General features: G+C 40.6%; 1 protein-coding gene and 1 pseudogene across 1 annotated transcript in view; one reads left to right on the top strand and one right to left on the bottom strand.

Moving 5' to 3' along the window:
* The first annotated feature begins 213 nt into the window (after window positions 1-213).
* The window catches only part of cmss1 (cms1 ribosomal small subunit homolog), a 45,334-nt gene continuing 23,275 nt past the window's right edge, over window positions 214-22,272 (top strand). Inside the window, exon 1 of the mRNA XM_061879375.1 lies at window positions 214-327. Within this exon, the coding sequence (XP_061735359.1) occupies window positions 279-327 (49 nt within the window). The 5' untranslated portion in view covers window positions 214-278. The remainder of the gene's footprint in view (window positions 328-22,272) is intronic.
* LOC133538074 (filamin A-interacting protein 1-like) lies at window positions 5,121-9,429 on the bottom strand (annotated as a pseudogene).

Genomic DNA, 22,272 nt, shown 5'->3' on the forward strand with positions numbered 1-22,272 from the left:
CGCACTGCTGTTGAACAACCCCCCAATCCAGCGCCCGTCGACATCGCAATGCAAAATAGTTTCTTAAAAGAGGAAATAATCATAGTGATTAGATCATTATTATTATTATTATTATTATTATTACTATTTTAGTAACCCTTTTTTCTATATTTCGTCAGCAATCCTGTAAATTGTACTTAACACGTAGTCATGTGCTGCTTTGCAACGCGCTGCTTGTGAACGCACCCCAGAGCAGTCCATTTGATTGGCTGTCGTGTAAACAACGTGGTGGAGACAACATGGGAGACGACTTAGGGGATGAGTGGTGGACGCTTGGCTCTGAACCAGGTAGCTTCTTCAGTTTTGTGTCAATACAACTCTAATTTGGAACGCTCGGGAGAGCATTTGTGTGGGTGTCATTTGAAGAGAACGTGGGGGTTGTAGCATTCAAAGCGAGCCCTCTGTGAGCGAGCATTAGCCTTAGCACACTTAGCCTATTAGCTGTGTTTAAAGCACCGCCTTGCGCTACTGTAATTAAATATCAAGTTAATGTACACGTTACTAACATTATAATATTTGTATATATATATATTCAATTGTATTAGGTGTGCTTCCATCTTAGTTTGTTTGCAGACACATGACTGTAGTGTTGAAAGACAAGCGCATGTGCGTAATTATCATTAAAGTTGCACAATTGTTCGAATATCATATTTAGACTGTACACCTAAGTTATTCGTTCATTAATTACGACCCTGATTATTCATTGTCATGTAATCTAAACCAGTCGGCTTTCCTGTGCTGTTTCCCCTGTTGGGTGCAGTTCACCCGTCTGACCACCAGAGAGCAGGCACGTACTCTTGGGATTTTTGATAGCGCGAAAGAAGAAGCAGACATATACAGTATTTGAGATATATATATATATATTATATATATATATATATATATATATATATATATATATATATCCATTTCCTACCGCTTATTCCCTTTCGGGGTCGCGGGGGGCGCTGGCGCCTATCTCTGCTACAATCGGGCGGAAGGCGGTGTACACCCTGGACAAGTCGCCACCTCATCGCAGGGCTAACACAGATAGACAGACAACATTCACACTCACATTCACACACTAGGGCCCATTTAGTGTTGCCAATCAACCTATCCCCAGGTGCATGTCTTTGGAGGTGGGAGGAAGCCAGAGTACCCGGAGGGAACCCATGCATTCACGGGGAGAACATGCAAACTCCACGGCTTCAGTGAAGCCCTATATATATATATATGTATATGTATATATATATATATATATATATATATATATATATATATATACACAGAGGTGGGTAGAGTAGCCAGAAATTGTACTCAAGTAAGAGTACTGTTACTTTAGAGATTTATTACTCAAGTAAAAGTAAGGAGTAGTCACCCAAGTATTTATTGAGTAAAAGTAAAAAGTATGTTGTGAAAAAACTACTCAAGTACTGAGTAACTGATGAGTAACCTGTTTGTTTAATAATTATGGCAACAAATAATGCACAAAAACATAAAAATAGCAACAAGCAAATTCAGAGCCAGGAATATCTCTAAAGCAACTAAAACAGTATTATATATTAAATAATAGTACATTAAAATAAAATAAAAATTAAGGCACATTGAGCCACAATAGGGCTTCACGGTGGCAGAGGGGTTAGTGCGTCTGCCTCACAATACGAAGGTCCAGCAGTCCTGGGTTCAAATCCAGGCTCGGGATCTTTCTGTGTGGAGTTTGCATGTTCTCCCCGTGAATGCGTGGGTTCCCTCCGGGTACTCCGGCTTCCTCCCACTTCCAAAGACATGCACCTGGGGATAGGTTGATTGGCAACACTAAATTGGTCCTAGTGTGTGAATGTTGTCTGTCTATCTGTGTTGGCCCTGCGATGAGGTGGCGACTTGTCCAGGGTGTACTCCGCCTTCCGCCCGATTGTAGCTGAGATAGGCGCCAGCGCCCCCCGCGACCCCGAAAGGGAATAAGCGGTAGAAAATGGATGGATGGATGAGTCACAATAACTTAACAGCACCATAGGCTCAGTAGGCATTCAGTGATTGATTGATTGAAACTTGTATTAGTAGATTTCACAGTACAGTACATATTCCGTACAATTGACCACTAAATGGTAACACCCCAATAAGTTTTTCAACGTTAATCAATTACTTAATGAATGACCAAGTCGAGGTAATCTACCTCAAATATACATATATACATACATACATTTCTATATACAGTATATAATTTATATTTATTTATTTTGCCGTTTTTGTTCACATGTTAAAGGTGTTTTAATGAATATACATGCATGTTTAACATATAGATTCCTATCTTTCATGAAGACAGGGATATAAGTTGGTGTATTATCTGATTCTGATGACTTCATATATATATATATATATATATATATATATATATATTTATATATATATATATATATATATATATATATATATATATATATATATACATATACATATATAACAATAAGTCACGAACCTGAGGTACAGTTTAGTTTTTTCTGCCTCAAAAAGTTAATTGTGCCGTAATAAATAACAATTGCAAAGTTTCTATTTCGGTTAGAAAGTGTAATTAACATTTCTGCTTGTAAAATATGACTTTTGCACAAGACAACATCTGTAAAAGCTGCCATTTTTTCACAATATCCTATTGTTTTTTATGTTGTTTTAAAAATGTGTGGTGCAGCCTACATCTTCGACTTACTCGTGGCTATTTTGCTTTTTCATTGTGTGTGTGTGTGTATGTGTGTGTGTGTGTGTGTGTGTGTGTGTGTGTGTGTGTGTGTGTGTGTGTGTGTGTGTGTGTGTGTGTGTGTGTGTGTGTGTGCGTGTAATGCCACCACATTAAGCAAAGAGTACATTTGTGATGATAACGACATAAAAATGTTTTAAAATATTATATACAAATATATATATATATATACACACGTGTGTGTATATTTATATGTATATTTATGTTATTTATGTGTGTGTGTGTGTGTATATATATATATACATATATATATATATAATTATATATTGAGGTTTTCATTGTGTGTGGGCTTGTGTGTGTTTGTAGGTGTGTGTGTGTGTGTGCGTGTAATGCCACCACAGTAAGCAAAGAGTACAATTGTGATAACTAAATAAATAAATGATAAATGGGTTGTACTTGTATAGCGCTTTTCTACCTTCAAGGTACTCAAAGCGCTTTGACACTACTTCCACATTTACCCATTCACACACACATTCACACACTGATGGAGGGAACTGCCATGCAAGGCGCCAACCAGCACCCATCAGGAGCAAGGGTGAAGTGTCTTGCTCAGGACACAACGGACGTGACGAGGTTGGTACTAGGTGGGATTTGAACCAGGGACCCTCGGGGTGCGCACGGCCACTCTTCCACTGCGCCACGCCGTACATAAAAAAAAAAAAAAAAAAAAAAAAAAAAAAAAATATATATATATATATATATATATATATATATATATATATATATATATATATAGTGGAAGAGTGGCCGTGCGCGACCCGAGGGTCCCTGGCTCAATCCCCACCTAGTACCAACCTCGTCACGTCCGTTGTGTCCTGAGCAAGACACTTCACCCTTGCTCCTGATGGGTGCTGGTTAGCGCCTTACATGGCAGCTCCCTCCATCAGTGTGTGAATGTGTGTGTGAATGGGTAAATGTGGACGTAGTGTCAAAGCGCTTTGAGTACCTTGAAGGTAGAAAAAGCGCTATACAAGTACAACCCATTTATTTATTTATTTATATATTTGTGTATGTATGTATGTATGTTTATTATATATATATATATATATATATATATATAATATATATATATATATATATGTGTGTGTGTGTATAGATATATGCATTTACATATATGTGTAGAGAGAGAGAGAGAGATGTGTATGTGTGTGTATGTATGTATATAAAATACTTTTTATTTTTATAAGTAACCTTTAGGGCTTCACTTAAGTTTAGCTTCGGGTGCCAGGAAGGGTCTCAGTCATAAAAATGTTAAATAAGTCATATTACTTTGTTTCTCTCCCCCCCCCCCCCCCCCCCCCTTTAAAATCTGTAGATCAACTTCCGATCTATCAGTTTAAATTACAGACTTATGCCATTTTTGTTGAAGAAAACCTTGTTTTTTTTATGTCAAAAATACAAAACATGCAATCTTTTCGATAGAAATATATTCAAAATGGAATATTTGATATGAAGTAACTAGAGCCTTAAATAGGTAATTAACATTGATTTTGATTCATTCATTTTAATTTTGAGCAATGACATTTAAAAAAAATCCAACAAATGATTGAAGATCTAAAAGGGTCCTACTCATAAAAGTATTACAAATAAGTCATACATTATTATTTTTTTTACTTTCAACGCTTAAATCTATATCTTTTTATTTTTCTTATTTTTTTAAGTATTTTTTGTTTGTTTTATGCACTTGTTGTCAAAGAGCACTTTTTACTTTTTTAAAATATGCAATATTTTTCTCAAAAAGCATGTCAAAGTGTAATATATTATGTGATGTAATTGGAGCTTTCAATAGGTCAATAATTCATAATATTGATTTTAAATCATTATATTTGAGCAGTGAAAGTTTAAAAAAATAAAAAAAACTGCCTGCATGGCAGTTTTCTGTTATTATAGTCAGCATTGCAACTTTTTCATGTTACATTTCACCTGTATGCTCTTTCATTCCAATATGTTGTATAATGTGCCGCAGACCGTTAAAAAAAATGAGCTGCGTACCTCACTTTGGAAACCACTGTAATATGCACATCTATGTCCTGGCTGATTAGTACAACATGGCTAAAGCGACAGTCAACCAGCATCAGTAATAAAATAGGAATGCACGCTGTGATTAGTCTCAGTGGAAAGAGAACGGCCTCCCACGCGGCATCAGGATTAAAGAGTACACAAATAAGTGTTTTCCGTGTGATGGTATGCAGCGGATTACTTCTCAAATGCAGTTTTATTCTACAGTCACTACATTTATGCTTGTGAGACTGTTAAATGTTGCCCTAAACTTCTCACTTTTCCTCTTTCCTCAGTCTATGGTGTGATTATAAACAAGCCAAAAAAAAAGCAGAACACACGAGACTAGTTGATCTCTGAGTTGAAGTCATGCAAGATTTACTAAGGTGTTTGAGTCCAAAAATATACTGTGATATACTTTGTAGATTCTTCCTAGTACCACTAATGGTAGGAGGGTTGCACATTGTTGTACTGTCAAATGATGGTACAGAGACATACAGTAGAACATATGGAATAATGTTTGAAATACAAATACACATGTATTAAATACATTTCACATGAGTTGAAATGTGAATTTAACTCACATGGTAGCAAAACAATATTTCTGAAACGTTACATGGTGTACAAAGTTTATGCTTAATGATTAACCGTTTTTGTTATTGGTTAGCAAGTGAAAGAAAGGTCCACACTTTAAGAGTTAAGGGATTGTATTGAAACAGTGTTGTAATTGTCATACAGGTGGTACATAAAAACTAGGTATTGTACAAATATGGCGTGTCATCATTGGAAATTGCAAAGTCGCAAAAGATATTACTTAGTGTTCACAATGTTTACAATATGACCTCATCGTATTACATGGACGAGTGTGAGCCAGGAGAAGCGGCAGGAGATATGGTAATGCTACTGGTAATTTTGCCAACACCTTTTACGTGGCAGCCATTGGCGAGTACTTGAGTCCTCTGCTCGTGTCGAAGGTAGTATGGCCCAACAGGCGGCGCCATGCTGTGAGGCGGGTGATAAGGACTCCCTAGGTGAATGTGGATCTTATTGTCCTCTGTGGTGATGATGCTAGGACTCGAGTCGGGGCTGCTGTTGGCGCACACGTGGTGCCAGCTGTTTTGCCGCTCGGGGGTCTTGCAGAACGTGGCGGCTTGGTTCCCCATGTCAGTCGGCTCCGGGGAACAAGTTTGGACAGTCAGAATCTGAATGGGAAGGTCGGGCGTCACCGAGCGGGATGAATTTGGGCTCATCACTCGAGAGATGGGTGTTCCGCTTAGCAGGGAAAGGGTGCGATCGGGACTCGATGGTGGGCTTTTAGCGGTTAGCGGATTCTGGATGATGGTGATTCTTTGGTTTGGTGTGTTTCCACCGGACGGTATAAAGGCCGTGCTGGTGTAAGAGGCAGATGCATCAGAGGTTGGGCTGCTAATCTCAAGGGTGGCAGTGTTGAGAATGTGATGAGGGGTAACCTTAATTTGCAGGGGCTGCCCGGGTGTGTGGGTTAGCATCATCACATCACCGTTAGGCGCTTGGTGCACATTGAGCCCGTTGCCTGGGTGTCCTCTGTTTTGGCTCACAATGTTGTTGGCACTGTTTAAGCTGTTGAGGTTGTTGATGAGACTTGATCCTCGGCTGTCCGTGATTTCTACGTTGTGGTTTGGATCTTCCTTATCGCCTTTCTCGTCAAATGTTTCATTAATTGTTGATGGGGTTTGGCAATCTGAAGTCAGATTGTCTGCGGAATCGGTTTGCACCTCTTTGGTGGTGTGGTAAAGGTTTGCAATGTGATATTCGTTCTCACCTGGCGTTAGGTTCTTCAATCGTCTGTATCTGTCGAGTTCACCACCCAGTTCTCTCATTTCTTGGGCTAGTTCCCTGTTCCTGGCTTCTTGTTGGGTCAGCTTACCCTGGAGCACAGAGTGATCCGTCTGCACCCTGCTGATGGATTCTTCTGTCCCCATCAGCTTCTGCAGTTGCTCCTTTAGGGTGTTGACTTCTCTCCCGAGCAGTCTTGACTTGACCTGTTCCTTCTGAAGACGACAAAGAAGGAGATGCTCCTGGTTGACCTCTTGCTTCTCTGCCTGCTTGTACCCAGAAAGCTCCTTTTTGGCCATTTCCAGTTCTTTTACTAAAGACTTGGTTTTCATCTGTTCATCCTTGAGTCTCTTTTCTAGAGATTCGTAGTCGTCTTCTACCTTCAGCAGTTCTTTCTCCATCATCTCTTTGTCCTGTAGTCTTTTCTGTAGCCTCTCCAGCTCCCATGTGAGCTGTTTGACTTTGTTTTCTTCTGATTGGCAGCGAGGACTGGCATTGTTAGGGATGGAGCCTTGTGTGTACTTCTCTTCCTTCTGTCTCCTGTTTTCCAAAACCTGCAACCTTTTCCTCATCATGGCCATTTTGCTCTCTAGCTCTGCATTTCTCTGATCCTCTGCTATTAGTCTTGCCTGGAGATCATTCCTTTCCTTCTCCGTGCCATTTATCCTTTCCACCACATCTGCCTTGGAGCTCAGCGTCTCCTCTTCCCTCCTGCTCCCCCGCCCACCAAGCTTTTCCTCAGCTTGCTGCAGCCTCTCGGACACGGTCTTCCTGTCCTCCATTAAGGCTGCAGTAAGCGACCTTAGTGTTGCCAGGTCTCGTCTAATCGCAGCTTCGCTTTTCTCCAGCTGGCCTTCACTTGACTCCAGCTCCTTCACTCTGACCTTAAGGGAGTCCACCTCACCTGTCAGCACCTTGCTCACATCTCTCTCTCTTTCCAAACTTTCCCGCAGACTGCAACACTCTTTTTTGCTTTTACCCAAAGTCTCTTCTATCCGGTCCCAGTTCGCTGAGTCTACAATTTAGCCTGTCCACCTCAACCTTCAGGCTAAGACAGTTTTTAGTCTCTTTCACCAGTCTGCAGTCCAGATCCCGGCACTGGTCGCTCATGCGGATAAGTTCCTCGTCCTTCCCTTCCATTTCAACCACCCGTCTCCTTAGTACTTCTACTTCTGATAGTGATACAGGCTGGCCGGCGTCTCGATCACTCGGCTCCCGAAGCTCCACATCCTTCTCCCTTGTGGAATTTCTCCTCTCTTCTAGAGCATCGATTCGGCGGCCGACGCTCATGTTCTGCTGCCGCATCGACTGGTTCTGAGTCGCCCCCTCGGTGAGTTGAGCCGTCATGGTGCGGCAGGAGTGCTGGAATTCTCGATTGTGTCGCTCCCCCTCGGGATGCATTGGATTTAGCCGCTGCTGCTGGTGCCTCTCTTTTGCCTGCCTGACCTCCGGGTCAACACTGTCGGCGATGGCACTCAGTGCTTTGACATAACACTGATGCTCCTTCAGGAGCTTCTCCAAACGCTGTTGCTCCTTCACAAGCAACAGCGCGAATGCCTTCAGCTCATTCAGCTCCTCTTTAAGACAAAACACTTCCCTTTCTCTGGTTGTCTCCTTTAAGTGCTGGTATTGCCGTTCCTTTGCAATCAAGAGCTTTTGTCTAGAGAGAGAGCAAAGAGGGGGAAAAAAAGAGCATTACTTATGTCCAAAGAATGTTTAAACTGTGTTAAAGCGGGACAGTTTTTCATTCACCAAGAACATGAGGTAATGTTACATTTTGGCCAAAGCTGATAAACACAAAATATTTCCCTTTTCATGGTTTATTTTCATTATAAACATTTATTTAAATACTAAAAACTGTATCACATGCTTCTACCTATTCAAGAACACAGGACATTTTGTCCTGTCTTTTCATATTGGCTCCTGCTCATGTGTGTCGACATTGCAAGGCGTAGCGCATGTTAGCCGTGTAACGTGTGTCGGCTTTTGTCATCCGTGAGGTCGAGCCGCGCTGTGATTTAGTGTGTTTTCACAGGCATGGCAGATGGTCCCTCGGCAGGAAGCGTTCGGTAATTAAAAAATGTCTTTACCCACCGGTACGCTTAACACCGCATCCCGTTGTCACTCTCCCAACTGTGCGCATCGGAAAAAAACTGTCCGACTAACAGATGCATTCTCATTGAGTCATACGCTAATTTTAATAATCTATTGTTTTACTTCTCTGCAGCGCAATTTTTCTCTGATTGTCTTCTAAACCTTCAGTATCTTGTTTTTTTTTTAATAGTCTTACCAAGTTTGGGTCTATTTTTGAAGTTCAAACGCCCTCATACCAGTTTTTGAAAGACTTTGTGTTATGTTGTAAATCTTCTTTGCCAACATGGCTACTTCAGTTGGGTACCTTTTGTACTATCAATACCAACTTTTTAAAAGTATCATACAACTACTAATATAAGTCAAACAGTCCTACCTGTCTCAGGGACTTCTGTCCTTTCCTTTTACATTCCTTTGAGATCAAGATGGGCCTCAATTCTTTCACCTCTGCCTTTTCCCGGAGATCCCAGTGATGTGGACATTCCATGCGGAAAACCAAACATTATGAGAAGTGCTCTGCGCACTGACTCTAGCTTGCAGCCAGCAGCAGCCATTACATCATCAGCCAAGCCTTATATGGTCACAGCCTCTACTGGTGTGTGTGCGTGTGTCTGTGTGTCAGCTTTTGTTCATGTTTTGAGACCCTGATGGGGGCCATCATTTTGTTGACAAAGAGCTTCACGCAAGGTTAAATGTTAAATTGTATGATGAGATTTGTTAGGGGTTAGGCTTTCAGTGGTTATAGTTAGGGTTAAGTTTCCAGGAAAGTGTGTGATGTCCTCTGAAGTGATGGAAATACGTGTGTTTTTTTTTGTTTTTTTTAACTGGAGTTCAGCCCATTCCAGATGAGCTCATTGTGCAGCCATGCCAAAGAGGCTAATGGGAAGGACAGAATGTGTTGGCATGTCCAAAGAACTGTAGTTCATTTAAGTATGTGAGCTTGTCCGTGTGCGTGTCTCTCACATGTGTTTTAAGAAGCGGCATCTTTTTGTGTGTCGTAGCCGTTTTTGCCTGGGGGTCTGATAACCTGACTGTGAGATGACATCACTTCATCAGCCCACAATTACATCCATATGTTTTTCTCTTTCTAGCTCCTGACTCCTTAATGTCTCTCTATCCTTTTTAAAAAAAAATGTTTTTATTGAATTAAAACATTCTTGACAGGGGGTTTGCCTGACATCGTTGTCTGTTGTTCATCGAGCATTCGCTGCATCTTTCTGCTCGAGACAATAAACAGCGATACTTTTGTTTCCCGTATAAGTCACGTCTGAGGTAAAACAGAACAGAACAGAACGTTTTAGTGATGTGAAAAATCCTGGCGTTACCAATAGTAACGGATAAACAAGCTGTAACTTTAACTCTGATTTTCTTAAATTGTTCCTGGTAGATTAACCCTTAAAAGGTACTTAAAACAAACACACATTTTTACCCAACGGCAAAAAATGTTCTCTTGCAGTTCATTCTATACTGTTGCCAATTTTTGAGTTAATACAGTACATGCATTCAAGTACTTTTATAGTTACCGTCTGAATTACATTGGTACTACCAGGTACTGATTCCAAAAATCAAACAGCTCTGTATTTCGATACTAAACACTTGGCGGGAAAACAAGCACTTAGTGCGGACTCAGACAAACTGCCTCGAGATAAGGTTGCCATTGTCCATGCCAACAAAGCAAGCATGCCCAATAGAAATCTCTCAAATTTAAGGCTTCACTTTTTTTGTACATTGGATATGCCGTATACATGCTACTGATTAGCCTCAGTGATTTTACATTGAGATTTTAACACCTACATTTGGTAAAATTACAACTAAGATGCACATTGCAATCAAAATGACACAAAAGTATTTGTACGATGCGTTCAAGGACCACCGAACAGAGTATTACACCACAACTCCCGTCATAACTATCTTATCAGTGAAGCATAAGAAACACAAAACATGTACAAATGTAAAAAAACTGAAAACATTTTTTTTATTTTTTTTTTATATCATGAGGAAAATGTATTGCAAAATCAATATTTCAAAATAGTAGGATCTTTTGTTTTTTCAAGTTTTTATTATGCAAGCATGTAATTAGCTGTGATTCATCGCAATTAATAAAAAAATTAAGCATGATTAATCTGATTTGTGAAAAAATAATTGGCAGCTCAAATTTAGATACAGTACATGTGGGATCAAAATTAGGCAACTTTTGTAGTGAGGATCATCTGTTTTTTTCCATGTAGCATTGTTTTTTTAACCTACTTTAGGGAACAGAGAATGTGATGTTTTAAAATTGTGTATCATCTGGCAAATGTCTTTTGTTAAACATAACCAAAATGATTTGACAATTTTAAAAAAGCTGAATGCACCAAAATGTCCTCGGGATCTTTTATGTGTTAGCGAAATGTGTTGGCCCTGCGATGAGGTAGCGACTCATCCAGGGTGTACCCCGCATTCCACCCGATTGTAGCTGAGATAGGCGCCAGCACCCCCCGCGACCCCAAAAGGGAATAAGCGGTAGGAAATGGATGGATGGATGGATGGAAATATGCCACATGATAAATATGAGCAGTATTTATGCGTTACAGGGGCAATAATTAAGGGAAAATGTAACTGACTCACCTGTGAATGCTTGTCATTAAAACGTTTTTTTTTTTTTTTTTTACCAGCTACGAATACCAAATGAATGTGCCCCATATTTGACTTCAGCTTGTGCTAGCTGTTTACATGATTGGCTAACTGGCAAGTCAAGCACCTCTCAAATAAAACATTGCTATCATTAAGTTTTATGACTTCACAGGAATATGAGTTGTGTTCCGGCACTGATCCGAGTCTGGTATCATTAGTAAATAACCTAACAAGATTTCTCTGGCATTCGAGGTTAAACATTTCTCAGCAGAGACCTCCACATTCCTCCCTGCACACCCACACCTCCCACTACAAAGTTCACAAAGTCCTTGTTCCCACAGAGGAGCTGACATCTGCATGGGTTGTCCTCAATTACAAGCATGAGCCCGTCCTGCAGAGACTTTTTCCAAGAGAGCCTTCAAGAGTGCAGCAATATGTAATATGGCCCTGTGTGCGAGGACGACCGTCTCTTCGGTCGTCCTATTTTTATCCAGGGGTGTAATTTTACTAAAATTATTTTTTTTTAAGCATCTGCTTCTTGAGGTTCCAAATATCCTCAAATTAAGGCCTCCACTATAACAGATGGCGTGTCGCATAACGTATCGAAGGACGTCTGATGTGACATGTCTAAATTAATGAAAGCAAAGATCAACTATAATAAATGGTCTCTCAGCCGTGCAAAAATTCGGCTATTAGACAAACATGCGCAGGTGCTGGATGGATGGCGCAGGTGCTGAGACCGATGCACAGAGTGAACCATCTTGCATCCTGTTTGGAAGTGAATGTTGAAAACATTTATCAATGCCGGTAAAATTAGGGCTGAATAAACTCTCCTGTATTTTTTTTCTTAATTATATATTTTTTCCTAGTTTTAGTGTTTTCCACTTAAATATTGCTGAATTTATTGTTTTTATTTGTTTCCATTTTCACTTAGTATTTTAGGTTGATGCATAATACCGTGGTACTTGAACTTACAAGCACAATTCGTTCCACGACCAAGCTCGTAACTCAGAACACTCATATCTCAAAGCAGCCCCGCCCATTGAAATCAATTGATATTCATTTAATCGGCGCTTGGCATTTTCAACATTTCGAAACGCCTTTGAAAAAAGCAAACACTTTTAAATAATACTGTTTAAAATCATTACAATAGCATGTACTGCAACCAAATACAGTAGTTTTATGTAATGTATTAATATTGATTAATGAGTGAGGGACTCCTTTGGGATGATTCTGTGTGCAGCATTGCCAAGTCTACACATTACCCCCTTTATTATAAGCTTTCAATTTTAATAGAGCCGATGTGTGTTTCTCTCGCAGCATTTGGCAACACTACCCAACGTCTTTGAGTGACCGACTGGAGAAGTCACTTCCACAACTTTAGTTCAACCATCCAGTTTTTGGAGCCAGGACTAGACCCAAAAAAATAGTTTTTTGGGTCTAGTCCTAATGATTTATAAATAAATGTTGGTTGTTTGTGGCTGCATGCGCACAGGCTCGCTACAGCTTGTGTGAAGCAAACAATGCTACGGCGAGGACTTATTTTGGTTTTGTTCCTCAGATTTGGTCGTCACTTTCTTCCCCTGCATACTGCATAAAAAGTCTTAAAAAGTCTTAAATTCATGTGTCTAAAATTAAGGCCTTAAAAAGTATTACATTTATTAGAAATTCCTAAGATGGTCTTAAATTCAGTACTCAATGGTCTTAAATTGTCGGGCCTGTTTTTTTTTTTTTTTCAGGGCACGTCTTTGAGTAAAAGTTATGGCACGTCTTTAAAGTGAGTGATTTCAGTGTCAGTCGCGCGCATAGTCGGGTCGCGCGCCACTCCTTCCTTTCTTCCTCGCTTCCCGCCTTTCAGTCAGCATGGGGAAATGCAAGTTTTGCAAGCGTTGGCTGGAGGACAGCCGGTATAAAAACTGGCTTAAGCCTGTTGCCAATCCCGAGGAGGCCAGGTGCATACTTTGTAAGAGGGATTTCAAACTTGGCACCATGGGAATTAGAGCGGTCAAATCGCACATGCAGTGCGGTAAGCATAAAATCGCGGCAGAGAGCCAAAAACAAACACCTGGCATCTCTCAGTTCTGCGTGGGTCCAGCGCCAACGCACCCCCAGCTAGCAACAACTGCCGCTAGCAGCACTGACCTGACACTAATCTTCGGCGGGACAGCAACATTAAAATCCGAGGTGTTAATGGATATTGGACACTGTGGTGAAACATCAATCCTACACCTCAAATGACGGGATTGGCGATCTTTTTCGTGTTATTTTTCCTGATTCTCAGGTTGCTAATACAGTTTCCTGCGGAAAGGATAAAACAGCATATATTATGAGACACGGATTAGCACCTCACATCCAAAACCTGCTCTTCGACCAAGTCAACGGGTCTCGGTATGTGTTAATGAAATGTAATTTATTTTTACCCTCACCTCGGTTATTATGTTTTTACTGGCGTTGGTGTTGGTTTGTTTGTTTTGGATGTCAAAGTTTTTGGACCCCTCAAGATTTTTGATTAGCTGTCTGGCAGAGTGGTGCTTATCAGTTTGTTTATTGATAAACATACAAAAAGTAAACTTGACTGATTGCCATTGAGGTTGTAGTACAGTGGGATCCCCAACCATCGCTTATATTTATAGATTTTTTTTTTTTTTTTTCGGCCTTAAATTTCATTCAAGGTGGCATAAAAAAGGTCTTAAAAAGTCTTAAATTTGACTTGTTGAAACCTGCAGATACCCTGATACTAACTTTCTTAGTTACGGTGGTTGTAGGGAAGGAGTTTGATCTCTGAGCGGCGCTCAAATGCACACATCACCTGTCGCATCAATTCTTACATTTTATTTTTGTATAAGCGAAGCAGGCATAACCATGTGCAACAATACATTCACTCTTTATTATTACTCAAACAGCACGAACCTGTTACAAATATTACTTCAACCTACAGCAAGAATGCTCGCAACTTAAAGCGTAGCAAAAAATCGTATCTCGAATTACTTGTAAGTTAAGGTACTCGTAAATTGGGTTACCACTGTTATTTTTTTAGAACATTGGTGGCCTTGTCCACACCAGCAAACTTACTAGCATGAGGAGCTTCTTTGTGCTTTTCTGTATTTTTCACTCGGCTTTTGGACAAGTAGTTCTTAAATTCGTAATAAAAAGCATATCGACTGACACGTAGAAGTAATTTGGGAACTTTTCATCTTTGTGTTTTGGAATAAGAGATGAGTTTCATAAAATAGATGTGTTTTCGAAGCGGTTCACGAATCCCCGAAAACACATTTTCCGCAACTGTCCACATTATGTTTTGGCTAATTCCGTGATTCCATCAACAATTCCGTTAAAACTCAAATTTATATGGCGCTAAGTTTTGTTCTTTGTACAGTGTAACCGAGTAGTGGCTAAGCTAAAAGCAGCAAATAAAGAGCACTTCCATAAGCAAAAAATTCCTGTGCGATTCAAACTTGCCACAATAGCGGCAAAGTCTCGAAGTTTGCAACACCGATCCCTCCAGCTGTATTTTCTTATTCTCTGTTAGACCACAAGTGTATGAAGTGTGTTAAGAAGCGGAGTTACGAATTATACAGCCGCCTACTGTCCCAAGTTTTAATGACAAGCTACATTTACACACAGTCCCGTTATGATGTTTCACGAGCGAAAGGTGTTTAGGTAGCGCCAAATCTTTTCGGAGTTGTTTGAGATAGGTTGGCGACATCTTCAAAACCGACTTAAGCAGGTTGCATTTTAATTATACAGCGTGTCACACAATTTGACAATGCAAAACATAGCGTCGCGACTGCCTATCTTTGCTACGTTGTTGCTTTTTGAATTGCACAAGTTCCTTCCAAATATGCAATGCCGCCCCCAGTGTTCGTAATGAAATCAAAATGGCAATTGAGCAATCAGTTCATTGGGCCAGCTGTTTAGAATAAAGTTGGAACCTTTGAAGCTGAACTACTTCAAGTCGTAAAAGTTTGAATTTTGCAGAAAACGTGGAACATTTCCATCCTGCTTTTGTTAATACACATGTATTGATAAATGTCATACAGAAAATCTATCCAAAAAACATACAATGTGCGTCAATGTGTTTCTTTTCAAAGACTTGTGCTCTCAACAAAGAAGACCATCATCACGTCGTCTTTTTTTGAAGTTCCACAAACACCCCCATGTGCAAAGCAGATGATCTTATCTGGATGCAAACTATACACTGAATTCCAGTCATTGCATATCATCTCCTGTACCAAAATCCCTGCTGCATGTCAAAAGGATGATTACTTGTGCACGTCGCTATGAAACAGCTCACTTGTTCCATAGTTTATGCCTATGTGTCTTTCTTATATACAGCATTTGCATGTTGAAACTGCACACTGTGTGGTGCATTGTGAAACTGTGTGAAACCCCATACTAATATTACATTTTTAGTAGGATGGGCATTTTGGCTAAACTTCATTCAAATTAACGATTAATGATGTACACCAAAATTGGTCCATAAAACCTTTTTTTTTTTTTTGGGCCAATATTGCTTCAACTACTTTGATTGATACTTCAGGTTAGTAGCCTTAAGATAAATATGGTGAATTTGTTGGCTTAGCAATTTTGTACTGAGCAGCCATGGCAGACCACTCTCTGCATGCCTTTTAAAATTTCGGTGGCACGTAGGGCTGGGCGATATGGCTAAAAACGGAATCAAGAAGTAAGTGTTTTGTATCGTCTATCATTAATTATTGATATTTTTGATGACCTATCGAAAATAAAGACCAGGAGAAAAATATATACAATTTTGACATTTTTATTTCAAATGTAAAATTCCTCTGATTTTAATCCCCACAGCTATCCAGGCAAAAAGGAAAATCAATGGAAAACAATGTCAACCAAATTCTTAAATCGCATTGAAAGCTTGACAATAACCTCTTAAAATGGAGGTGTAAAAATAGGGAATACGTAAGATATGCTTAATGAGTTTAACACAAGTGCAAAGTGTGAAAATGTAAATATAAAGAAAACTGAGAATTATTTTCTGCATGCCAGGAAGTTACAGCTGTGCTCAAAGGGGTCAGCGCGGCTGAGGTGGCGTGGTATTAATGGTCTTGGTGGGGATGAGCGCCTTGCATAATTTACAGACCACAGTTGTCTTACTACGGTCCGTTTTGTTAAAAAAAATCCATAAAACTGCCATACTGTCTGCGATTTCTTCGCTCTCTGAAGCATTCATTTTTACTTTCTCTTCTCAAATAAAATAAACCGCAAGACAAAAAGATGGCGCAACCAAACTTGATACTGTTACATGATTGGCTGTTAGCGTGTCACTCCCACTGATCAGTGATCACGTCATGTGTTGCTTGGAAGGTTGGGTATCGTTTGAATTCGAACGATTCCGATTCCGATTCTTTGTTTCGATTCCGATTCCTAACGATTCTCGATTCCGATTCTTTCTTTAAAAAAAAAAAAAAAAAGGCAGGGTCAAAAAAAGGTTTAGGATATTTTAAATGAGCTAGCTAACCTACAGTCTTTCTGAATGAAATAGTCTGACATTCTCCATCAATTTTAATTCTATGAACTTTTTATGAACTTTATAATAAATTCCTCACAGAGCTGATTTCACTGAGCTCTGTAATGATGTTACACTTCTCCACCTTGTACCATGCCGGGATCAATGAGTTTGAAAAGGTAGTCCCTGGAAGGTGGTACGTATTTTGGGTTGAGAGTTTTCACCATATCCCTGCAAACATAAACAAACATGTAATGTTGCTGTTACTGTTTAGCCCAGTATCAATTAGCTTAGCTCTAACGTTATTGCTTAACTAACCTAAATGTTGGAGATTCCACCTCTGAAAAGGGATGCAGTCTTAATTATGTGTGCAGTGACCTTTCTGTGGCACCGACATCTTCCCCATTGCCGCTATGGTGAACGGAGTACGCTGAGCACATCGCGGAGCCTGGCTAGCATGTTGTAAATTGTCTATGAAAAAATACGCGGGATAATTTGTTAGCTGCCTCAACGTTGGCGCAAAACACATTATTTATTGCATATATTGTTTTACTTATCGGATTCGGACTGCAGTGCAGTCACCGAGGTGCCAGGCTGGGCGTCAGAGCCGGAGCCAGAGGAAGAGGCAGAGGATAGTCGGCGCAGCGCGTCGAAGACGGGACACGCATTTATTAGTACTCCATGAACTCGGAGGTGCTTCATCATGTTCGACGTGCACCGTCATAAGCACGAAACAGTCCTGTCGCACGTGTTGCATTTCGCCGATATTTCATTTTTTTTGTAAAATAAAGCCACACTTTTCACCGCCGACGACCACTATCCATGCTTGACTGACTCGCTCGGCTACATAGGCTCAGCTACATAGGCTCGGCTATGCTAACACTTCCGGCGGTGGGCGCTTCTTAGTTGGTGTTCAACGGCTTTTTCTTCCGGGTCGGCAGACATTTATTTTTTCCGGTCGGCGGACTAGGTATTGAAACTAAGAATCGGAATTTCAACTTTTGAATGATATCGGGAGAATCGGAAAGTTAGTCCCGGTTCCAATCGATACACGATACTCGTTAGCCAACCCTAGTTGCTTGGTTACCAGGGAGTGAGCGGCTTTGTTTGTAACTAACCTAGCTTCGTATAACTTCCGTTTTTTTCTGATAAAGTAGAAAAACAATTATCAAACGCATTTTTTTTATCATATCGATTACTTGTCTAGAGCAATTTATGTCTATTGTTTTGTCACCCAGCCCTAGTTGCACTACTGTTGCCTTACTGTTGTTTGCAATGAATGAACTCATCAGCGGTATTGCTCCTTACCGCTTGTACAATATTGGTTCTGTTGTTGCTGTCTTTTTCATAAATAACTATGTGGTAAAAGAGAGCTATGTTTTCCTTTCCACTTTCTTTGGCTGTTCAGAAATATGTTCTAATAAGTTCATTATGGCCGGTTTGTAGTTAAGACCCCATTCACTTTGTGTTTAAAATCAACACTGCTTTAATTAGATCAGTGTTTCTCAAAAGTTTTCCACCAAGTACCACTATAATGCCCAACATTAAAATACAGTAGCATAGTAGGCCTAAGTAATCATTAAAAACAAGATAAAGGTTTTAATAATCCATCCATCCATCCATTTTCTACCGCTTATTCCCTTCGGGGTCGTGGGGGGCGCTGGAGCCTATCTCAGCTGCATTTGGGCGGTAGGCGGGGTAAACCCTCGACAAGTCGCCACCTCATCACAGGGCCAACACAGATAGACAGACAACATTCACACTCACATTCACACACTAGGGCCAATTTAGTCTTGCCAATCAACCTATCCCCAGGTGCATGTCTTTGGAGGTGGGAGGAAGCCGGAGTACCCGGAGGGAACCCACACAGTCACGGGGTGAACATGCAAACTCCACACAGAAAGATCCCGAGCCCGGGGTCGAACCCAGGACTGCTCAGGACCTTCGTATTGTGAGGCACATGCACTAACCCCTATCCACCACTAACTCCTATCCACCGTGCTGCCACACTGGTTTAATAATAACATTTAATATTTTTGGTACCTGTAACATTACCATACTTGCTAACCTTGAGACCTCTGAATTCGGGAGAAGTGGGCGAGGAGGCGACGTTGAAGTGGTCGGGGTTTTGTGGTAGCGGGGGTGTATAGTGTAGTGTCCCAGAAGTGTTTGTGCTGCAAGGGGTTTGGGGTATTTGTTCTGTTGTGTTTATGTTGTGTTACGGTGCGGATGTTCTCCCGAAATGTATTTGTCGTTCTTGTTTGGTCTGGGTTCACAGTGTGGTGCATATTTGTAACAGTGTTAAAGTTGTTTCTACGGCCACCCTCAGTGTGACATGTATGGCTGTTGATCAGGTATGCCTTGCATTCTCACGTGTGTGTAGAAGTCACATATATTGTGTGTTATTTGTATGAAGGACAAGCGGACGTGACGACAGGTTGTAGAGGACGCTGAAGGCAGTGCCTTTAAGGCACGCCCCCAATATTGTTGTCCTGATGGAAATCGGGAGAAATTAGGGAGAATGGTTGCCCCGGGAGATTTTCGGGAGGGGCACTGAAATTCCAGAGTCTCTCGGGAAAATCGGGAGGGTTGGCAAGTATGAACATTACCCACAGTTTGAACAGTAACTCTGTGTTTGAACATAGGAAAATAAAAGACTGTACTTTAATCAAGTGATTTGTTGGCGTACCACTAGAAGAGCACGCGCACCACTAGTGGTACACATACCGCAATTAGAGAATTACTGAATTACAGTATTTACGATATGTAACAAGAATGTCACTATAATGTCAATTACCATATTGTGCTGAGAATACACCATAACCCACACAATTATTTGTTGTCGACTTTGTTAGCCATCACATTTATCCTTAACACAACAAAAAACACTACAAAAATGATCACAGGAATGTTTTTGCTTGATTATAAAAATGTGTTCACATTACAAATCAAGGTCAATTTTAGAGATTTGTGTTCCTTATTCTCGTTTTGTTTAGTTGTATTTGTTTCCCGGTAGACAAACTTGAATGCCTGTGTATGTAAGAATCTCAGTAAACTTAGTCTTTTGTGTGGATTATTTTTGGTGTGAAATTGCAATGTCTTCCGGCGGTGGATCACTCTTATGTGACACAAATGCAGGCTAGCACTCCAAAAGGCTGCAAAAGTCTCCACATAATTAGATTACAGAGTGTCCTCCAAATAGCATGGCAGGAGCACCACTGACCACCTTCATCCTAGACCTTGCCATACCCCTGCTGACCTTGCTGTACCTCCAGACCTAGCCATACCCGCAGGCCACATCTGAATATACTGGTAATTTGCAAAGGGAAGCTTTTTAGCCACCATCATTTTTTATCCAATTGGACTTCAGAGGAGATACCGGATGATTAAGGGTAACCAGGGTGCCAAAAGTACATGGTACGTGTAATTGCATATGTGCGTGTTTATGTGTTTACAGGATAGAGCAGAATTTGGCCGCTTTCGGCAATTGGGTACTAGCCAACCAAGTTTGGGCTGTGATGGACTACTAAGTTTTAAGTGAACTAACTTTCAAGTGGTCTCAATGAGCATTACAGATCAACATGGGCTTTTCTAAAACAGCTCACGTGTTTGCCGGCGGAGTCCAGATGGTTTTTTTGTATTTTTTTTTTTCCTACAGTGTGCTACAACACTTACTGTAAGTCATACTGCTTTAACTGTGCTGTATCGAGACAGGACATACACTGAATATGTACTTAAGGCATATGGTTTTAATCCAAGGATTCCATTTTCTTTTGAGCTGCGGTATATACAGTAGCGATGTTGTTGTACTCTAGATTTTTGCATAATACTGCTTTTTAATAACTGTTGTTATAGCAACACTATAATTAACATACCATATATACTTCATTTAGAGCAGGGGTCTCAGACACACGGCCCGCGAGACCGGCCATTATCCACCGATCGCCGTGTTGCTGAAGGGAGGAAAAGCGTAACGACACACATTGCAGAAATAACATTATTCTCCGTGCCCCGGCTAAATACAAATATATTCCAAAACCCCAAACATGTCTTTTTCAAAGCCTGCAGTGATGAGAAAGGTTAGTGATGAGCAAAGACAATTCCAGGATAAGTGGGAGATGGAATATTTCTTTGTTGAGCACAGGAGCACCCCAACGTGTCTTATTTGCACAAAGAAAGTTGCGGTGCACAATTCTCATTTTCTTCATTTATATTTAGATTTTATTTTGTGTTGAAAATAAAAATAAAGCACTTTTAAAGTATATTTTTAAGAAATCTTTTGTTGCGACCCAGCCTAACCCAGTCTCTACATCCAGTGGCCCCCAGGTAAATTGAGTTTGAGACCCCTGAATTAGAGTTTCTACTTTTTTAACCACTAAGACTGCTTTAGTTCCCGGGTGTGTGGTCTACAAGCGCAAATGACCGTCAGGGTTTCAAATAGGGGGTGTAACGATATCAGTTCTTATGAACTGGAAAGAATGAGATTAATTTGGTTTTCATGGAAAAAGAAGAGTAATATACAGTACCAGGATTACAGTCCGTTAAGAAATAGAACTTATAGTGGGAGTCAATGGGCCAAAAGGGTTCTTAGGAGAAAGTGTGTACACTTTGTTTATATCCTATTCTAAGAAGTTGCAACCAAAAACACAATATAATTTTATTTAAAAAATATTACCTAGCAAAATTTCCGACCAATTACATTTTAAACTGAACAATCATATCACATAAAGAGTACATCTAATGTCCGTTTTGGGCCATGGGTTGCACAAGGGTTAAGAAATGAGATACCCCAAACCAGACTTGTATAAACAATGCTGTCTAAGCAACTAAGCTATTCAGTTGTGTGTATTGAACCTACAAGCTCTGCTCTGCTTCATGTACCTCAACAAGCACTTTATAATTTTGCCGTTCATCCATGTTACACCTGTTTTTCCGATGCACTTATCGTTCGGGAATTGTCAGCCTCTCTCCAATAATTGCCAACCTCCCTTTAACACCTCATCCCCTTTGTGGTTTATCAATCATCAATCAATCAATGTTTATTTATATAGCCCCAAATCACAAATGTCTCAAAGGACTGCACAAATCATTACGACTACAACATCCTCGGAAGAACCCACAAAAGGGCAAGGAAAACTCACACCCAATGGGCAGGGAGAATTCACATTCAGTGGGACGCCAGCGACAATGCTGACTATGAGAAACCTTGGAGAGGACCTCAGATGTGGGCAACCCCCCCCCTCTAGGGGACCGAAAGCAATGGATGTCGAGCGGGTCCAACATGATACTGTGAAAGTTCAATCCATAGTGGCTCCAAGACAGCAGCGAGAGTCCCGTCCACAGGAAACCATCTGAAGCGGATCAGCAGCGTAGAGATGTCCCCAACCGATACAGGCGAGCGGTCCATCCTGGGTCCCGACGAGCGGTCCATCCTGGGTCTCGACTCTGGACAGTCAGTACTTCATCCATGGTCATCGGACCGGACCCCCTCCACAAGGGAGGGGGGGAC

This window comes from Nerophis ophidion, linkage group LG19, assembly GCF_033978795.1.
Source record: "Nerophis ophidion isolate RoL-2023_Sa linkage group LG19, RoL_Noph_v1.0, whole genome shotgun sequence".
In the NCBI taxonomy this organism is placed as follows: domain Eukaryota; kingdom Metazoa; phylum Chordata; class Actinopteri; order Syngnathiformes; family Syngnathidae; genus Nerophis; species Nerophis ophidion.